The sequence below is a fragment of the Balaenoptera borealis genome (assembly GCF_965194805.1).
Source record: "Balaenoptera borealis genome assembly, chromosome: 1".
NCBI classification, from domain to species: Eukaryota; Metazoa; Chordata; class Mammalia; order Artiodactyla; family Balaenopteridae; genus Balaenoptera; species Balaenoptera borealis.
The window spans coordinates 54,128,426-54,149,121 of record NC_138860.1 but is presented as its reverse complement, the minus strand read 5'-3'; the positions used below and the strand labels follow the sequence as shown (position 1 = coordinate 54,149,121).

The window sequence follows — 20,696 nt, the reverse complement described above, 5'->3', positions numbered from 1 at the left end:
GTGACTAGGTTATAGATCTCGTGGAGTGGCTGCATTTTGGATGGCATCTTCAACATTGATAAAAGGCTTGTGCCCTTGGGAAGGAACGCCACACCCCAGGAGCAGGTGGGAGGGATGGCTTGCAGCTGTGCTCACCCTGAGAGACAGTCACTTGTTTGAGTTTGATGTGGTACATCACAGAGCGGACCTTCCAGTGCTGCAGGACGGGGTATCCGGACACCTCGCTGAAGTTCACCATCCCTAGGGACAGAGGAAATGCGGGCTCAGTGCGTGTAGTGGATTCTCAAGTCCCAAGTCTACTGGGTTAGGGGGTGTAACTGTGAGGAAATGAGAGAGCATTTTTGGATGGAGAAAATTTCTGGAATCATAGTAACAACAGCTATCACTTATTGAACCTATACTCTGTGCCAGGCATTTGGCTAAGCACTTTGTATACAGTCATATGATCCTCGTGAACTAGGTGTTATTGTCTGCATCTTATAAATGAGGGAACTGAAGCTTAGAGAGGAGTTTGCATAAGGGCCCTAGGCCACCAGGATAAAGTTCCAGATGTGTCTGAGACCAGGACAGGGTTCGTGACTATTCTACTACAATACTCCCTTAATAAACTCATATGAAACTCTGGGCTTACTGTAACACACAGGTTTTTACTCTCTTTAATAGCTGCAATAATTGACTCAGCTCAAGTTCCTGATAACATCGATTTTTGTGTCCCATTTAACTGATTTGTGTTCCGTATTTAAGTTTTAATTACTCTGAAGCTGATAATGCTTGTTTCGTCTTTACCAGGAGGGACAGTGTCAGCATGACTAAGTTAGTAAGGGGCAGGAATGGGCCCTATACTGAGTGTCATCTATGTGCTAGACACATGATAGGCACTTTATTTGTGGTCCCTATTTTACAGATGGGAAAACTGAGGCTCTGGGAAGCCAAGTTACTTATCCAAGGTCATTCTCAATAAATACATCCTTATAGCCTCTTAGTGATATTGTAATGAGATGTTCTTGCTTGAACACCTTGGAGAAAGAGTGGCACTCTACTTGAGTTCTAGCCATTACTATAAATATAAAATGCTACAGAAACAAAATAATTAGGCCACAGGAAATAAAAAAATCACCTTGCTAAGTTTAGAGCACCAATTTTGGCTTCATTTCTATGCCTGACGTATGCACATGTGTGCGTATATATGTACATATGCAAATATAATGGCCACATATATGATAAATTTAGATAGATAGTGAGTGTGTGTGTATAAATATAATGGCAATAATACATATGTAGTGAATTATCCTGCCATTTTGACCCATGCTTCCTTCAGGCTAAATCAACTAATTTAGTGCCTCAACTGGATGAAGAGTAGGTAGGATTAATTAGCTGCTTGTCGACTCTCATCAAATTAGCTGAGTAATTGCCAAATTTCCATTTCTGTGTGAATCATATGGGAATAATTATCGGTAGAAAAACAGGAAAAAAGGTCAGAAGAGGTGCTTACTGAATCAATTGCTTAAATTTGATCTCAGGTAATCACAGATAAGTTACTTAAAACTAAAAGAACGTTTTCAGCAATTTTCCTTTCAAATGCTCTTCTTTTAGGGCATTAAGCTTTGTGACGGCAGTCATACTTCTGCATACCCTGGCTTTTCGCCTTTATGTTAATTGTAAAAGCGTATAAAGGAAATTCTAACTTTACAAGTTTAAGACTCCAGTCACATACCCCCAAGGTACGTTTCATTAGAGTTATAACGTGCATGCTCTGTAAAGCTGTTCTACGTAGTATGCATTCTCTAGCGATGCTAGCTCATCAGCTTGCTGTTATTTCAGAAACTCTATTAATAAAAAGATAGCAAGCCCGATAAATAAAGATTTTTCAGTATATCAGAAAACATTCCCTTTAATGGACTTGTTTCCTAGCAGGAAAAGAAAAGGGCAGGAAATCAGGAGGCGGGAGTTCTAAGGCACCCATGCTGCCCAAGGGGGCAGTTTCTGCCTGCCAATCAACTGGCCTGAGCTTCCTCTCTGGCTACCTGGCCAGGGGACCTTGCGATTCTCAGTTGCTGCATCTGTAAAGTGAGCGGCTTAGCTCAGATGACCCCTTGTTTCCTTTTCAATTCTGTGATTCCAACCAGCTGTGTGACTTGGGGCTAGGCAACTCATTTCCTTCAGTTTTTGTATCTGAAAAGTAGGGATGATAGTATTCATCCTGCCTACTTTACAGGTAGGTTGTCAGGACAAAATAAAGTTACGGGTATAAAAGCACATTGAGAAAAGATAAAACATCATATACATACATGGTTTCCATAATGTTGTCACCCTTCTCCCTACCTCTCTCTCATCACTTCTAATTGTGTGAACTTGACACTTGTTAATTGACGTTTTTGTTATAAATTCCCAGGCCTTAGTTCAGGTCAGTAGAGGGAAGGGAAAATAAAAGAAGCACGGGTGTTGGCGGTGGGCAGGAATGACAGTGTCCCACATTCGCCCAGGATGAGCCAAACAACTGAACTCCATTACTTCACTGCTAAACAACAATTCTACTGAGCGCATTTATGCTACACCATAGTCAGGGAAACAGTTATATAACCGTTAATGCTCAGGAAATGTTGTTCTGTGCCCACTTACAGATAATATTTCCATTAGTTAAAAGGAAAGGGATATTTTAAAATATATATTTTCTTGCTGAGTCATAGGATTCGTTCTCCTACATTGCAAGTGTGCCCTTGCAATGCGGTTAGTTCCAGTTTTTTATTTCATTTTATTATTATTTGTGATACATTTGTGAATGACTTTTTTTCCAAACAAAATATCTGTTTTCTCAAGAAAGAACATTATTTTTCCCTACATATGCTTGAAAAAAGAATGACTGAATAGACCTATGTGAAAGAAAAAGAAAGAAAGAAAGAAAGAAAGAGAAAGGAAGGAAGAAAGAAAGAAAAAGAAAGAAGGGAGGAAAGAAGGAAAGCAAGCAGGCAGGCAAGGTAGGAAAGAAAGAAAACAGAAAGAAGAAGGAAAGAGGAAGGAAAGAGGGAAGGAGGAAACAAGAAAGGGAGGGAGGAAGGGAGGGAAGGAAGAAGGGAGGAAGAAAGAAAGAAAGAAAGTTAGTTTTCTCCTGTTATTTTATTGAAATGTCAAGGGGATGTTTAAGATTTCGTGATTATGGCACCCATCAGACCCATGAATGTGACCAGCAGCCTCCTCTTCCTCCTTGATCTGCCTCTGGACTCTTTTTTTTTCTCAGCTGAGAGACTGAAAATACAAATGGATGATGGCCAGACCACATGTAAAAACAGAACTCTGACCCACAATCTGCAGCAACCAGCCCAGCAAACCACCCTATTATCTACAGCAACCAGCCCAAGAAGCTAATCTACCGTCTCTAAGTCAGACTTGTAGGAAGTCAGACCACTATCTCTTCTAGTTCAGGAAGCCAAATAATAACCCCTGTAACAATCAGGCCAAACTCACCAGGACTTGATTAATAACTGACAGCTTCCCTCATTTTTGTTCTTGCTTCCAAGTTTGGTTCCACCAGAGAAAGTCAAATAGGTCTCCTAAACATTTCCCTAAGAATACCTCACTCCTGGTTAGTTGGATCACCTGCCAACAGCTTACATGCCTATCAGGGCATATCTGAAACCCTCCCTTTTTTCCACTCTGAAGCTTTCCTACTTCTCTGCCTGCCTCTCAGTCTCTGCCAAAATGCAAGTGATGGGGGCTGACTCCCTTGCTGTGTGTAAATAACCTTCACCTGTTTTCATTTTGTTGTTCTTCATTTATTTCCACACAACTTATAACACCAAAAAGGCTGGTAAAGCATAAGAGCTCTTAACTGTTTTGGTAAGGAAGGAGGTAATCAGCAAGATAAAACACGTACATCAGAAATTTTCCAGTACATTCTTTAAGCCAATAATTCTGAAAGATCGAAATAGCTGTTATGTGTAAAAGGATTCTCTAGTTAAATAGATTTGGGAATTGCTGGGCTAAGTAAAGTAAAAGGTATTTCTTTAGTGCAGGACTTCTTGGACTCTGTTCCATGCTCAGGTGCTGCAAATTGCTGAGAGGTAGATGCTACTGTCTTTCCAAATTATTTGAAGATAGAACCTATTTATGAGTGGAGGGCTGGTTTTTCATGAAAAAAAACATGCTTGAAAATGCTGATATAGAAGAATCTGAAGATCACTTTTGCTCTAAAATCTTTTAAGCTTGCAGGTTTATGGGGATTGCGACCTATAATAGCACATAGTGTGGCATGATATGACATTCCATGTATGACTCTCAAGAAAGATATAATTAAAATGTTACCAGAACTAGGAAATAAATATGGAAGAAAAGTGGTCAACCATCTCTTTAACTGATTCTTCTAGTTATTCTGGGCTTTGAAAAAACAAGACTGATTCCTTCTTACATCAAAGGAAATACCTGCTCTTGGACTAACTGGTATCACTTCTTAATCAAAATACATTAAAAAGAAAGGCTGGGTAGAAAACTAGCAGGTCAAGAAAAGTTCTCTCTGTACTTTTAGGAATGTCACTGTCTCAAGACCATGAAAAAGGAAAGGTCCCACCAGGACATCCTTCCACTCCTTTTGCCTCTGATATACCAAATCAGGAGAGGTCCAAGGGCACAGGGAAGAAAGAAGTTTCTCTTGCGGATCTGAACAAAGTTTGGATCTTTTTCTTATTTCCAAAGATGGAGATTCAGACACATGTTTTTTCCTGATGTTTCTCAGATCTGTCCTCCCCAAAAAGCTCAGGTAGCATCCAGCACTACTCTGTGTCTTCCCAGCCTGACAACTGAAAGTATAGCTCCTCACCTCCATGTAAGTTCTAATGCGTGAGAGAGTTGTCCTGGTGACTCTCTAAACAGAAGCCAGGTAGTTTATTGGCAGTGTGGAGCCTGCCCTACTTCTGTGCGCCATCTCACACCTCCTTTACAAGGCATTTTACACACACCCGGAAAGTGTTTCTCAGACAATGACAGGGAAACAAGAAAACTAGATTGCCAAACACTAGAGACGTAGGCTTTCAGGACACACCCAGAGGTGCACTTTAATTTTTTTCAGGTTTGTGTGTGTGTGTGTGTGTGATCTTTTAGAAGGCAGCTTATTTCGATGAGATTTATTTCTGGTCCAGAATATATCTAATTGTTTTCTCTCCTGCTCCCTTTCCTTCTTCTACAAGGAAAACACAGTTTGGTAGTTTGAATGTTCATATTTTCTTTCTTCCTTGGTATATTTATTTATTTAATAAACATACATCTCAGTATGTATCAGGGACTGTTTTTAAAACTTTATGAATATTTATTCCTCATACTAATCCTATAAGAAAGATAATACTATAATATCCATTTTTACAGGTAAAAACCTGAGCCATGGAGAAGGTAAGTAACTTGTCCGAGATCACACAGCCAGTTGAGCTTAGCTGTCAGGATCCAGAGCCTAAGCTAGTGATCACTATGCTATACTAACTCAGATAGACCTACTTCTAATCCCACTCCGGTCTAAACGAAATTTTTGGACATAACTTGATATCTGAAAAAGGCTTACACTCAGTTCAAGCCATTCTTCAGAAAAGGGGAAAATAAAGGGGAGAAGGGTCTAGAAGAAGGAAGACATAGAATGAAGAAGGGAGAGGAGTAATGGAGAAATGAACAAAGCTGACAATGGAAGAGCTCATGTCGAGACTCCTAGTAAGTGAAGCTGAGTTCCCGGTTGGCTGCCTCTTAAGGGTCCCTGGAACACTTTGAAATGCCTTCTTTGGTCCAGGAGGTGCTAACTGGGGGTCTTTAGTGGCATAGAAAGGAGAAGCGCCCCCTAGTATTCCTGCCTCTCCCAATCAGCCCATACCTTCGTTCCACAGTGAGCCGAGGAGAAGAGTGCCATTGGGCTCAAAGCAACATTGAGTGACAGGTGTTATGATCCCCATCTTATGATGGGGGCCAGGAGACCCCAAGAGACTGTATTGTCTAATGTCACACAGCTAGAAAGTAACAGAGCCAGGAGTCAAACCCAGGGTCGTTTGACAACAAAGCTCTATCATTCTCTATTCTCTCACACTGCTCTAGAAGCACTTGCCGGGGAACCAATGACAGATATTTAGGCTCTAAGCGATCCACCTTCTTTCTACCTCTTCTGTGACCTAGTCACTTCCTCTAATCCACTGAGAACTCTGAACTCTTACATATCTATTATTTCATTTGTTTTCAAAGCATCCCAATAAGACTAGCAGGGAAAGGTATTATTATGGCCATTTTGCAGATAATGATGTAATAATATTGGCCGTTTTACTGACAAATAATCCTACTAGTGTTCAGTTTTAGGACTGAGCTTTTATTACATATCAAGAAAATCACTGGCTTTGAAACCAAAATAAGCAAGGTCAAGAGTCTTGAGCTCACAGAATCATAGGGAGCTGCTTGTTTGTTTCTGCCAGTTAAGTAAGGTGTGTGGCACACTCACCAGTCAAGAAGTCTGGGTCCGGGGTTGGTTCTGAGATTTCCTCCAGGCACTGGTTCTCCAGGGGGACAGTGGCCACCACAAGACCATCTGGCAGTTGCTGGTCTAAACCTCGAGCAAAGTTGTTTTGCCTGGAAACAGAGGCCGACTTTCATCTCTGAGTGTTCAAGTGAACCCCACTCTTTGGTGAGCGATCTATGTCTCAACCCACAATGGACCAAAAACTTCCCCTCGCCCTGAACCCCACTCAATGTACATGTCTGAAGCAAGACACAAGTGTGAGAAGCAGGGCAAGGGCTGAGGGAAATGAGAAATAAACCAGCTGAAAAGGTCTACTTACAAGATCGAGAATTTTCTTCCCCCCATCCCACCCCAGTCCCTACTCCCTGATCCCCTCTCCACAAGATCTGGGCAAATGCAGCCACCACAATATTCATTATGACACCTCACTGCTTGCCATTGGCAAATGAGGTCCCAGGCTAAAAGGGGAAATTTTAGTAAAGTCTACTGTCTGTAACAGAAAACAAAACTGATTCCAAAAAATAGCTCGAAAGTTTACTATCAGTTTGCTTGTAAGAGTCCAGACCTAGCTTGCTATCAACTGCTGGTCCATATTATAACACTTTCAACATCATTATCATCATCACCATCATCTCCTGAAACGCATGGATTCTGAGGACAATGTACTCAAATAACCTAAGATAGATTAGGGACAGGGGTCAAATGGAGAATTTCCTAGAAATATTCTAAGTCAGTGGTTTGAAACATTTTGTTCTCAAGACCCCCTTTACACTCTTAAAAGTAATTGAAGGCCCCAAGTAGCTTTTGTTTATGTAGATTATATCTACATTTACCATATTTACCATATTAGAAATTGAAAGAAAAAATTAAAAAATATTTATTGATATATTTTTAGATGACAATAATAAATCCATTAAATATTAACATGTCTTGAAAAATGATGAGATGAGTGGCATTACTTTACATTTTTTGCAAGTTTTTTAAATGTCTGATTTCATAGAAGACAGCTGAATTCTCACCTCTGCATTCAACTTATTGCAATATATTGTTTGGATTGAAGTATATGAAGGAAACCCATCCTCTCTGTAGTTGGAAAAGGCAGGACTTTGAATATCCCCTGAGAGGATCTCAGGGACCCTCAGGGATTCTTGGACCATACTGAGGACCTGTGCTAGATTGACTCATTCACCAAGACTCAGAGGGATGATAGAACCTGAGCATTCTGTGGTGGCTTGCATGGAATATCTTGTAGTCTCTGCCTGGGCAAGGTAAAAATTTATTTAACACTTTACTGTTCAGGGTTCTTGGGTTCTGGAAGGAGGAGTGTGAACCTAGTAAAGACCAGGGGAGAGAAAATAACCTATCCTTTTAGGGTCACATTTACCTGGATCCAAGATACAAGACTTTATGATGATTTTAAGACCCATCAGAGAAGAGATCCATCAACAGCCCTGAATAACCAGTGCTCTGGATGTGGGGTTCACCTGAATGTTCCTTTCAGCACCTGTCCAGCAGCCACTTCCTTGGAATGGTTGTTGTAACCAAAGAACATCTCCCCAAAGAGGGTCTGGTTCATGGGGAGCTCTCTGCTTTCCCCACAGTCACCTCCCTCTGGACAGGTCTCTGTGATGAGTTGGCAAGAGCGTCCATCCACACCAAGCTTGTAATCCTCGATGCACCTAGCATGGTGGAAAGCTCAAGATAAGAAGTTATTCCATCAATGAGCCATGCAGCCGACACAACCCAATAGACTGGAAAAAAATGCCTTGGGAGAATGTTGGATAGCCAAAGATTATGAGTATCCTGATTTGATTTTGTCCCCTATATAACTCAGTTTCTTAGGTCTATAAACCGAGTCTTCTTGCATTATGTGATCATACAGAACCTCTCACCTTTCCTTTGCAGATAAGTGCTTCCAGAGCTCTGCCGTTCTTTCTCCTCTAACAAGTGTAGGATTTCCCAGATAGGTCTGAGTAAGAATCACTGGATATAAGCTTATAAATGAGTTAACACATTTAAATCCAAAATATTCTAGAGTCTTTCTCCAGAACAATCTATATGGCCAGACCCTGCATTTGTTTGGAGGGTAATCAGGCAGCAAAAAGAATGACACTGTGCTTAAGAAATTAATAACCTTCTAACCTGGTCCTGTGACAAGTCGGCTAAGAAATTAAAAAGATTGATCATCTTGCAGCTGTGCTCTGTTTGAATATATCCAAACACAAGATCAACCCATATTAACTCCCCCTTAATTCAGAGTAGCATTCCTGAACTAAAGAGATGTTAGGGCATGTTGTGTGGACACCTCCTTGATATCCTCCCCATTAAGCATGTGCAGTTACTCTAATGGAAGAGCAATACTGATGTTGGTGGATACGGGTCAATAACCCATAAGTCATTAATTGGACTTTATTTGTAGTTATAGTGAGAAGAACATAACTTGTTCGTTCAAGTAAGAACGGCTTTGATAAAGCTGTCATTTTAAAAGCATATTGATGTAATTTGGGTCTCTCCTTAGAAACATACCAAATTTGGAATTTATAGATGTTCATGACATTAAAACACATCATTTATTGCTATCTATAGTAATTGTTGCAATAAGATAAAGACCTCTGTTCTATATAGAGGAACAAATTATCATAGTTTTAAGTGGTGAGAAGCAATATTATCATGGCAATAACACCACCCTTTACTGGGTTACCTTGAATTAGTTGATTGAACTCCACATCTGTAAAAGTGAGAAAAACAGTAGCTGCTTTGTTGGGTTACTGAGAAGATTAAGTGAGATACTGAACTCAAAGAACTTACGCTGTGCCTAGCCTATAGTAGGTGCTCAATAAATGCTGCTATCGTCATTAGCAGAGGTACAAATGAAGCCTATGTTAATGCAACTTTGTTTTCCCCATTCACCATTTACATATCGTGTGAACAGGTGTGAGCAGAGCTCTTTAATTATAAGTGCATGTGATTTGGTCTTTCTAAAGAACCTCAAATCAAGGACTTCTTTTGGAAGGCTATATATAGTGGCTTGGAGAGTGCTAAATGTACATGTGTACCAAATTCTGATGAAATAGGAAAGAAAGTCCAGTTAGGGACCTACTGTATTAGTCCAGGCAACAGACCTGATTTGAGACCCACAAAGGACTTTATGGCACCAGCTTAGGTCTGGGACAAGATAAAGTGGTTCCTTCCTTGAGCCATAACACAGTGTTTCTGGAAAGAATTTTAAATTTGGCTGGTTCCTTCTTAGTCCATCCTGAGCATCTTGACAACTTGCCCTTTCACACTGCCCCATCTCTCCCATTCTCCTTTGTGCTCATGGCCGCACATCCCATCGTAAACTCCTTTGAGAGAGAGGAGACCAGATCTCACATCCTACTGTGTCTCCTATATCTGACACCTAACTAGGCTGTCTGCACAAAGTGGGTGCTCAAATATATGTTTATCAAATAAATTCATTCTATGCTACTTTGGCTAAATTTACCTCATTAATCGAAGTGGGTCAACCATAATGATAACATTATAGAGATTTTAAAATTGAGATCAACCTTCCGTTTATGGAATGGGATTTTACAAGAAACTAAACAGGAAAATTGCCACTTGCAAAGAAAGAAAATAAAATGAAATACAATAACATTACTCGTCCACTGAATAATCTTCTCATGATTATTCAGCAGGCACTGGCTTTCAGCAACAATCCAGCATGTCTCTTCTTTGATAATTGATTGGTTTCACACAATCTTTCCCAAGCTTTTGGACTGTGGAATCCTTTTGTCACAAAACAATTAACATAGTACCACAAACACAGTTTGGAAATTCTGGTGTAAGCAGGCAATGATTTAGGTAAACCCCTAGGTCAGTTTCCTCATTTTCAGTGGTGACACTAGATTTTCCCTAAGGGTCCTTCCAACTCTGACTTTAAAAATGCTCCTCCTCCAGTCCTGAAGGCTCTTTCCTCAGAGCCTAAGGGCTGGCCTAAAGTGACCAGTTCACCTGGATTTACTTTCCTGAAAGTCCCTCATCCCAATAAGCCGGTTGGCCTCATGAGCAGCTCAACTCACCCGCAGAACATGAGGATGTTGTACACAGCGGGGTCGTCCGGGAAGGGTGCCATCTGCTGCAGACACAGCTGCTCACAGCCACCGTTGAAGCCATCCGAGCAGTCCACCCCGATGTGGCGGTCATAGCAACCAGAGCTGTCCTTCATGGGGCTGAGTCCGGATGGGCACTGGCACAATCAGAAAGCATCCACACAGGTGGGTGAACCCGGGACCTGGGTTCTCTGGGAACCAGAGTGTAACCACTGATGCCTATTTTTAGCATTCACCCTTGAAAACATCAACATTGGTAAGTAATGCACGAGTTTCCCACTATGCTGGACTCCCTGTAAAAGCCAGTGACCTTTTTTGACATCTTGCTTCTTCTCTCTGGGCACAGATCACACACATTTGCATTAAAGCTGATTCCTCCAAGCAGGCTGGAAGGGAGCATTGCAGCAAGACAGGGCCGAGGTGTGCTGGCCTCCCAGTTGGGCCTCAGGCGGGCAGGAGAGTGGAAGTGATGGGCCTGAATTAAAATGCATTAGAAGAGACTCCTTTGGGCTAGGGGAAAGGAGTGCTGCTGTTTGGACTTAGGATTAATAGGACTTTATTTTTGACATCCAAAGCACTTTGTCAACATTGGTACCGGATGGCAGTGTTGGAGAAAGCGGACTCAGCCAGGGCTGCCGGCCGGAAGCAGGAAGTGGACTTTCTCTGTGACCTTGGCCGGAGCCACTCTCTCCTAGTGAGAGTGGCGGTACTCATGACCTTCCCACCTCAAGGATGCCCTGAGGAAGATGCACAGAAAAGGGTACCTGCTACATGAGCACCCACAGGTGCCACACTTGGGTTTGGGCTTTATCCCAGTTCCCTGGACACTCAGTGTAAAACATTTAGCTTTTCTGTACCACCACGTCCTCAATAAACTACCCAAGAATGACAGCAGAGGAGATAATGCAGGAAGAAATAATCAGGCAGGTCCCAGGCAAGATGAAAAGGCTTGGTGAGCAGTAGGAACCCTCACAAGGGATCCACGAGGGGCCAGGCAGTGTCTAATATGCCTGCATCTTACTCACGTAACCCTCACAGCATCCCGTAAGGTAAGCGGGATGGTCATCCTCATTTTACACGTGAAGAAACTGGGGCACAGAAAGCTTAACCTCCCTAACGTCACATGGCTGATCATGGCAGGACCACACCTGAAACCTTGGCAGGCTGCCTATGGAGTCCGTGACTTGGCCGCACCATCACCAGCTCACAGCACAATCAGGCTCTCCCACAACAGTCACTGTTGACTGAACACTTAACTAGTAGCCGGGCGCTATGCTATGTGCTTTAGGTATTTCATCTCACAGCACCCTGTAGTCTCCTCATTTAACAGACCTGGAAACTATTAACATTGCCAATTAACGCACGAACTTCTTACTGCACTGGATTCCATCTAAAAGCCAATGAATATTTTTTGCCATCTTGCTTCTTCTGTCTATGCAAAAGATACTCTACGTTTACATTCCTGCTGATTCTTTCCAACAGGCTGGAAGGGGAAAGATAACTTGCCCAGGGTCCAGCAGCTTATATGGGGCACAGCTGGGGGTCTGTCTAGATCTGACCTGATTTTAGTGACTGCTATACACCTATTGTCAGCTAGCTAAAACACTCCTCCAAAACTAAAACCAAACAACAAAAAAAAAGCCTTTTAAAACTTGGTAGAACCGTGTTAAACACCTCCTCTCCTGCCCTGCTGCCTGGCTGGCTCTTGCTCCTGGTTGCCAAGCACCTTGGCCTAGTAGCCTGGAGCTGTCACAGGTGTGCCTCTGAAAACCCACCTCCCCTCTCTCCATGCTTCCCAACTGAAGATCACAGCAGGATGGGCACTGTTTGCTGACACTAATTCTGCAATTTCCCAAACAAATGGCCCCCTCATGAGCCTGCCAGGCTCCCAGCCTGGTCCATCCCCTTTCTCCCCAGGAAGCCAGCTGGAGTGCTGGAAGGTGACAGCATTTAAGGATGTTTCCAAGGGCTGCCTCATGCTGTACACACCCAGATGTTTCAGATGATGGTGAACGAGCAAATGAGGCAGCTGAGGATTGCACCCCACATTTCTATAGCCCCCTCCACGCACCCACTTTCTTGGCCACCCAGCTGTTAGGCCAGATGTGCGACCAGAAGGGAGCTGGCTTCACCACTGTGAAGCTGCCCAGGCATGGACATGGTGGGTATTGAAACACAGAAGTTTGATTGGAATTAAATGGGCTGCACTGGTTGCCATGAGTTCTTTTTTCCTTCTATAAAGCTTGAGAACAGCCATCAAAGTAGAGACAAAGCCAGTGCTCCTGTTATTCCCACCTCACGTGGTTTCAACCCTGGTACCAGCTAGCTACCTCAGTCACTAGCCAGGACTCCCCATCTTCTCAACCACCTGCTTTCTTTTCAGAATGTCCCATCAAGCGTGATATTTGACAAAGACGTCACCAAATGAAACCTGAGCAGGCTTTGTTCCAGAATCCCCAAACCTGGCACATCCACATCTTGTCTGGCCCTGGTGTCTAGATAACCATCGCTGTGCCAGATTGGACCACCTGATGTTTACACTTTCGTAGGAGATTTGGAAAGAAGACAGCTGCCTTGTCCAAGTTGGATTTCTTTTCTCATAAGTAAAGCTAAAAATAATAATAACAGCTATTGGGAATTAAGCAATTCCATGTGCAGGACAATCTACATAAATTATCTTCACTCTCACAATTAGACTTTCTTCCCCTTATTTTATAAGTGAACAGACTTAGACTCGGAAAGATTAGTAGTAACTTGTTTAAGGTCACAGAGGTGGAAAATGGCAGAATCAGAATTTGGACCTAGTTCTATCTGACCCCAGTGTTCATTTGTGTCCCTTCCACTCTGGCATACTGCTTCTCAAGTGTGAGAAAAGCTGGATTTTTGGAATTGCTAAAGAATAAAGTCAGTGTGTCAACAAAATAAAGCAATCCCATAGATTTGTTGTTTGTTTGTTCAATTGTCGTAGGCAATTCCTTGAGTACATTCTGGAATCAATTATGGATTTGTAGATCCAGCCTAATATTCTCTCTCTCCCCTTCTCTTCACACACACACACACACACACACACACACACACACACACACCGTATTATGGGTGCATATATTTATAGGACAAAACACTGCAAACTGTCCAGAGCAATGACCTTGAAGGCAAGACAAGATCCTCAATCACTAAAAAAGATGCAATTATCTTTACTGCACTGTAACTTACTTGGGCTGCAGTTCAGAGTAAAACATTTTTGAAAGATTTCAAAAAAAGGAAGCTGAAACCAAAAATAGAGTTTTCTTCTTAACTCTTGCTGAACCAGAACTCCCATCCCCAAGGAGTCTAATCAATCAAGTTTCCCACGGTATAAATTTGCTTTTGTTTTTGCCTGAATGTTTCATGTGCTGTTATAGTCACATTTTGAGCTCCTCAAAATCTATATCTAAACACAAAGAAACTATAGGCTCCAAATCATGGCCTCTTCCTAGAAGTATCTGCAGCCAGAGACCAGTTGTCAGGAGAGAAATCCGGCCTCCAGGAGGAGCTTGTATTTTCCTTCTGCAAGTGCTGGCCATTCTCTTCTGCCGGCTTGTGGACAATCCCTCCACTTCTTCCTTAAAAGAGAACTGTTTGCTCAGGATTGAGCACCAAGTTCAGACATTAACCCCTCTTTGCATAGGTTACATTTAGCAGTCCCAGGAAGAAAACTCCATTTATTATGGCAACAACCCTCCCCCATCAAGAAAGTCTAATAAATGAGCTCATATTTCAGTGACCCCTAAAATACACAAGGTTAATCATCTTTCATGTGATGCTCATGGCTTCTTGACTTATCACTGGTCTAAAGCATAATGTGCTAATGAGATTTAAATGATTCTCCCCATTGAATTCCTTTTCTTCACTGTCTTTCCTCTCTGTTTCTACCAATGATTTTTGGTTGATTAATTACTTAGGAGTCTAGTCAAATCTTACTCAGCCTGAGACACACACACCTCAGTTATAGATTATGAGGTGGAGGCTCTGTTGGCAGATGAATATGACTGATGGACACAGGAGTGTATTCAGGGCCCCTGGGAGAAGAGGAACAACTTTCTGCAGCTGAGCCTGCCTTGCCTTACCTGGATGATTCATAAGACATGCAACCATAATTCCTACTCGAAATAGGTTCTTTTTTACAACATGGCAGTCTTATCCTTTTCATAAATAATGATTTCCCCGGCTGTTTGATGGGCTTTCACATGTAAGCCCAAGCCATGCAGGAGCAAGGGGGAAAAGTCTGATGGAATTAAATTTATATTTCAGCTTCCTGCCCCCACTTCTCTGAACGCTTCTGAGGCATAGCCTTCTGTTTACTGTCCTACAGAGAGAACGAGAGATGGTCATCTGTAATGGTCTCCGCACATCTGCGCTCCAGTAGAGGGGAAATGACACATTCTGTGGGAAACCATTGTGGACAGCAAGTGGACAGAAGGGCGGCAGGGTCGCTGGGTAATTCAGTGCTCATTAGAGCATAATGCTCTGGCAAGGAAGGTCATGTGTTCAATACATGAGAAAGCAGGACAGCAGACCTCTCGCCTTCCAAGGCCACAGTCTGCTCACCTAAGGATGTGCAGACACCTCACAAAGCAGAAGGCATTTTGGGGGGGTCACCATCAGGATGAGTGTGAAGATAAGGAAGAAGCATTAGAGTATAGGCTTTCCATTTTTATAATTTTTTAAAAATAGTTTTATAGTGTTGGAAATCATTTTCTAATTTCAAATACGGTTTTATATTAAACCGCAATAGGTAGGCTTGGTAAGAATCAAGATGCTCTGGTTAAAGCTGGGAGAGAGGAGACTAGAGTCCTACCCACCAAGGCTGCTCCAGTTCCCACTGCTGTCTCCCACTGATGGCACCAAGGATGTCTGCGACATAATCCCTGGAACCTGTGACAAAAGGGGCTTTGCAGATCATGTTAAGGCTCTTGAGATGAGATGATCCTGGGTTAACCACGTGAGATCAATGTAATCACAAGACTTCTTAAAAGTGAAAGAGGGAGGACAGAAGAGAAGAGAGAGATGTCCTACAAAAGAATGGTCAGGAAAATGCAATGTAGCTGGCTTTAAAGATGGAGGAAGGGGACCATGAGCCCAAAAATGCGGGCAGCCTCTAGAAGCTGGAAAAGACCAGGAACAGAGCCTCTAGAAAGGAATGCAGCCCTGATGACACCTTCATGTTAGCCCAGGGACACGGAATTGGATTCTCACCTATTGAGCTGTAAGATAATAAAATGGCTGTTGTTTTAGGCCATCAAACCTGTGGTAATTTGTTACAGCAGCAATAGGCCACTAACACATGGACTCTGCAGGACCCCCTGGGGCTCCACAGAACAGAGAACGGCACTCCTGTGCTGTACAGGTGGGGACCACTGCTCCCACCCTGGCACAGTGAGGACAATGGGTAGGAGTAAGACCTGTTGTCCACGGTGGGGGGCGGACCTCTGCTCCAGGAATCATCAAAACGTTCAGCAATCCCGCCGTTGGAGAGTGGTCTGGTTTGGAACCGAGTGACAGGCTGGTACAGGGCTATGCCTTTCACGGGTATTTGTTTCCTGTCCCCAGAGACTACATAAACAACAGGGCAATTAATTGGGTAGCAATTAACCCTGTGGGAGTCCATGCATAACAGAGAGACGTGCCCTGCCTTCCTAGAAAGAAGGAAGGTTGAGCAGCTGATGTGGACCAAGCCCACCTGTCTGGCTTGAACTCAGGAAAATATGCGGTCGAACCTGTCTCTTCCTGCATCTCTGTCCCTTTCCCAGGTTCATTAAGGGCCAGCGTGCTCTGAGTGCCTCCTCTCCTTCTTTCATAGGCATATGCCTTTCCAGGGAAGCCTTTCAGTTCAACACTCAGAGAACTGAATGTCAGGGTTGACGTGGATGGAACGAGGAAGGCAGCCCGATTCTCTCCACACTGCAGGTGCTGCAGCTGATGCCCTTGTCCCTGGTCCTCCTCCAGATGACATGGAACCCCTGGGCTAACACACCAAGGCTGCGGGATGGTACTGATGCCCAGTGGAATCAGATCAGGCTCAACGTCAAGTTTTTCTCAGTAGGGTCACAAGATTATGAGGTGGCCCATCAGCTCTCAAGCCCCAGTCCTCCTGCCTCAGGGATCCCGTGCTTCACAGCCAATAGAAACAGTCAGTTGAATGGGCCTGGCCCCCTTCTCCCTCCAAGAGCCACATGGGCCAGTGACTTCAAAGTCTTATGCTAATGCCAAGTGCTGGTATAATTGGGTGACTTCTGCAGTGGCTCTGATTCGCAAATGCAGCGGCCTTATTGCAAATGCATATTCATCGGAACTATTCCTGCAAGCTCCGTCTCACAGATCAGTCTTAAAAGTACAAAAATACATCAGCACGGCAATATGCCAACTAAAAGGGGCTGGGATCACCAACAGAAGGCAAACCCTGAGGGGCTCAGAGAAAGGGCAGAGAAGTGGGAAGAGATGGGGAATATATCCATGTGCACGTGTGTGAACGTGTGGGCATGCTCAAACTCGTATGAGGGTGGTAGGAGAGGGATGTTTACATGTGTGCACACACAGTGTTTCAGTACTTATAATGACCCACCCGAGAGAGCAGCAAGGAAGGAAAGGTTAAAATCTGGATGAAGAAATGCAGGTTGAATAGTTTTTAAAAAAATGTGTCTCAGCTGGGAGCTCCATTAGACAGTGGAATTGTCTCCTGAGGGAGCCGGTTGGGAAGCTCATTGCTTAAGACATCTGAAAGCAGACTAGCTATAGGGAGGGGAGCACCTGGGACATCGACTTACCTCCCGGCTGCCTTTGGAAGACACGACCTAAAGAGCACTTTTCTTTGTGTTTTCCTGGTAGTCCTCTCTGTTCTGCCTGCCCTTCCTTTTGATGGACCGGCCAGGTCCTCTGCCTCCCTGCCCCTCAGCCCTCTCTCTTTCCATTTTCTTTTCTTTCTCTTCTGTCCCTTCTCAGAGGAATCAGGCTCCTGCCAACTGCTGCCCAATCTGTGAAAGTCTGGGGAGGCCTTTGGGCTGACAGAGTCGCACTCTGGACCCAGGTACGTATCCATCTTTGATGGAGAATAGCTCCCTGGACAGGTGCTCAGAGACAGGGGAGTAGGGGGTGTGAAAGATGGAACTGGCCCCAGCATCCTCACAGCTTGCCCCTGCTCTGGGCCCCTTTACAAGAGCACAGCTGTCAGACTGGGAAGCAAGATGAGGCTCCATATCCCCTCCAGAGCTGGAAGCTCCCAGCTCTGCCCGGAAACCCTGCACAACAACGTGTCTCAGTGAATCACCTCTTCCTCTCTTTTATGCCAACTTTGTGTATGGCTTTCCTGTCTTTCTTCTCTGCCCTGTTCCCTCTCCTCTCTGTCAGGGTTGCATCATTCCGCTCTCAAAAGAAGGGAAGGCTGAAACCTGACAATGGTGTTGATGGGCATGAAAATGACTAATATTAACGGCACCAGGAGCTGAAGCCTTGCCCATCTGCTCCTGCCTCCATTTACCTGCGTGGGTCCATCAATCTTCATATCCACGGCATGGGAGATAGCTTGGTCCACTCTAACCCAAACAGTCTTTCTAGTTCTTAGCATCACATAGTCTACACGTAGCGAAAGTCCATATAGCTGATAAAGTAGAAAACCACATTTGGGGAAGCAGGACTTCACTGCTATGGTCTCAAAGAGGACATATTTTTATTTCTTCTCTACCATTCCTGGCATAACTTACTTCTTTCATCATTCTGGCCTTAGATATGTGTCTTCTAAAATTTCCTATTATAGTCAATGTAATTTGACTCCTGATAAAGGTAGGTTTCTTCTAGAATTTCCTACTATAGTAAATGCAGTCTATTTCCTACTAGAGTCAATATTATACTATTAAGCAGTTAATTCGTTCTCAAATTGTTTGAGGGGATCCCTCATCAACTAGAGTGCAAGACTGGCAAGAAAGGACCATGCTACATAGTTCATGACATTTTCCTAGGATAGTTATAGTACACACAATAGGTGCTCCATAAATACCTCTTGATTAAATGACTGGTAATTAGCTCCTCATCTCTGTCAAAAGAAAATTCATAATGTAGACTAGACCGTAGTTACAACTAGGGAGGAATCATTCTTCACCCTCTCTTTTACTCACAGTATGCTTTCAACTCTATCTGCATTGTGTCTTATCCTGTGGCCCCTCTTCCTGAAATTACAAGCTCGACAGGGCAGACATACCACGCAACCAGTGGAGTCCAGCTTGCGATCTGAGATGCAACGGAAGTTCTTACTGCAGCCCCCATTATCCTTGCTGCAATCACGGACTGGTCCAAAGGAATCTAAGAGGACCTCCAGGCTGTCAAAGGAGGATGAGGTCATCAGCTCCTCTCTGTAAGGAGAAAGAGCAGGAGGTAGGAGGAGGCCAGGGGACGCCAGGTGCAACAGGTAGCCTCACATTCCACGTTGCTGTCTGGCCAACCGGATCATGTCTTACTCTCTCTTACAAATATTAAAGATCAACCATACTCTGAGCCTTGAACTAACAAACTATGGACATTCTCCATCTCTGGGAAATAAGCCAAGGCTGTAACTCCTGGTCAAAGAAGAAGGTCTCAACTCAGGCAAGGAAATTAACATTTTATTGCCTGTCAGTCCTGAGGGTCTGTGGGAAGTGCTTATAAACTCTAATTTTATGTCCTCTCTCGGTACACGGACTTGGGGTGTGCACTATTGACCCAGATAGTGTAGATCCTGGCACTGCATCTGGGGAATTGGAAGGCAGCCTGCCAACTTTTCCTTCCAGCTTGTCTTGATTCCCTTCCCAGCACCTTGGGCGTTCAGGTAGTTTCCCACTCGGCCTCCCAAACCCGTTGTGGGCCTCAGCGTCCCGAGGCTGGACTCACCTGACCTCCACAGCATCCTCCATCACTGTCATGTCTGTCTTACACTTTGCCGATGGGTTGATGGCCAGTTCAGCTGGTGGAATCACAAAGCTCTTGCTGAGGGGCAACCACATGCCCTCCCCAAGGGTGTAGGTGAATCTGCAGAGACACCCAACACCAGCTGGTTATGACTGGCGGGATAAGCACCCCACTGGAGGACCTGGCACTCTACCTCCAGCTGCTTCCTTCTTAGCCCTCATAGTCCTCTCCAAAAAGGAGAGCTTATTGTCATTTTATGGACGAGATGATCGAGTCTGAGGCAGGCAGAGAGGCCTACCTCTGCTCACGTGTCCAGCCGGTTGGAGAACTGATGATGGCATCCACTTGCCCGCTGTTAAAAGTGTCTTTTTTTTTTCATATCATAAGCAATCAAGTTCCAGTTTCCTTCAGATTTGAAACTGGGCTTCCCCGATCTTAAGTCAGATATAATTGGAAGCATTTTAATTGGAAAGATGTACCGGCCTCCCACCATTCCCATCCCCCACGTTGCACACCCACAGTGGTAGCGACGGTTTCTCTCTGTGCCTGGAGGAGCCCTACCAAGGAAAAGAAAGAAGAAAAGCTCCCTTTTTCTGGCTTCTGTGTGATGGGAGCAGAAATGACTGAAGCCAGGAGCCTCCCAGGAGGAGAGAAGAGGGATGAAGAAGGCAGGCCCAGATGTATTCTCCGCACTCCTACCCACACCCCTAGCTAATGCCGCTAACCCTCAGGAGACAGGGAATATTTTTCTTTTTTCTTATAACAAGGGCTAAAAGGAATAAAGGAATCAATCAGCATTTCACGGGAGAGCTTAAGGAAACCATGAGAGATTATTTGTTTATTTATTCATTCATTTTATTTCAAAGGCATTCAAATCCTCTGTGTTCACAGTCAAAAATAGTCCCTGGGATAAAAGCCAGTGTGGGTGGGATAGCACGAGGCTGTGGCAGTCTGGCATCCCCTTCCCACTTTAAGTGCAGGGAGGAACAATGGAAGGATGCGTACAATTGAACGGAACCAGCACCGGCTCCATTAGCAAGCTGGTCACAGAGCACCACTTCAGACTCCCGCTCCTTTCCCCTAACCTGTACACTCCCCTCTCCACTCCCCAGGTTGCCTGAGATGCTAGGAAACCAGACTGATGACATGAGATCTTTTATGAGACGCGTAGCCCTCTCCAGGACGCGGGCCACAGAGAATCCCCACTGACCAAGGCTCAC

The 20,696-nt window shown here is 44.0% G+C and overlaps 1 protein-coding gene across 1 annotated transcript in view; it reads right to left on the bottom strand.

Annotated features, from left to right (window-relative positions):
* The window catches only part of ASTN1 (astrotactin 1), a 329,878-nt gene that overhangs the window by 81,332 nt on the left and 227,850 nt on the right, over window positions 1-20,696 (bottom strand). The window contains exons 10-15 of the mRNA XM_082365716.1: window positions 19,459-19,596; window positions 18,794-18,944; window positions 10,534-10,700; window positions 7,957-8,151; window positions 6,455-6,582; window positions 136-240 (exon numbers count right to left, since the gene is read on the bottom strand). Coding sequence (XP_082221842.1) covers window positions 136-240; window positions 6,455-6,582; window positions 7,957-8,151; window positions 10,534-10,700; window positions 18,794-18,944; window positions 19,459-19,596 — 884 coding nt within the window. The remainder of the gene's footprint in view (window positions 1-135; window positions 241-6,454; window positions 6,583-7,956; window positions 8,152-10,533; window positions 10,701-18,793; window positions 18,945-19,458; window positions 19,597-20,696) is intronic.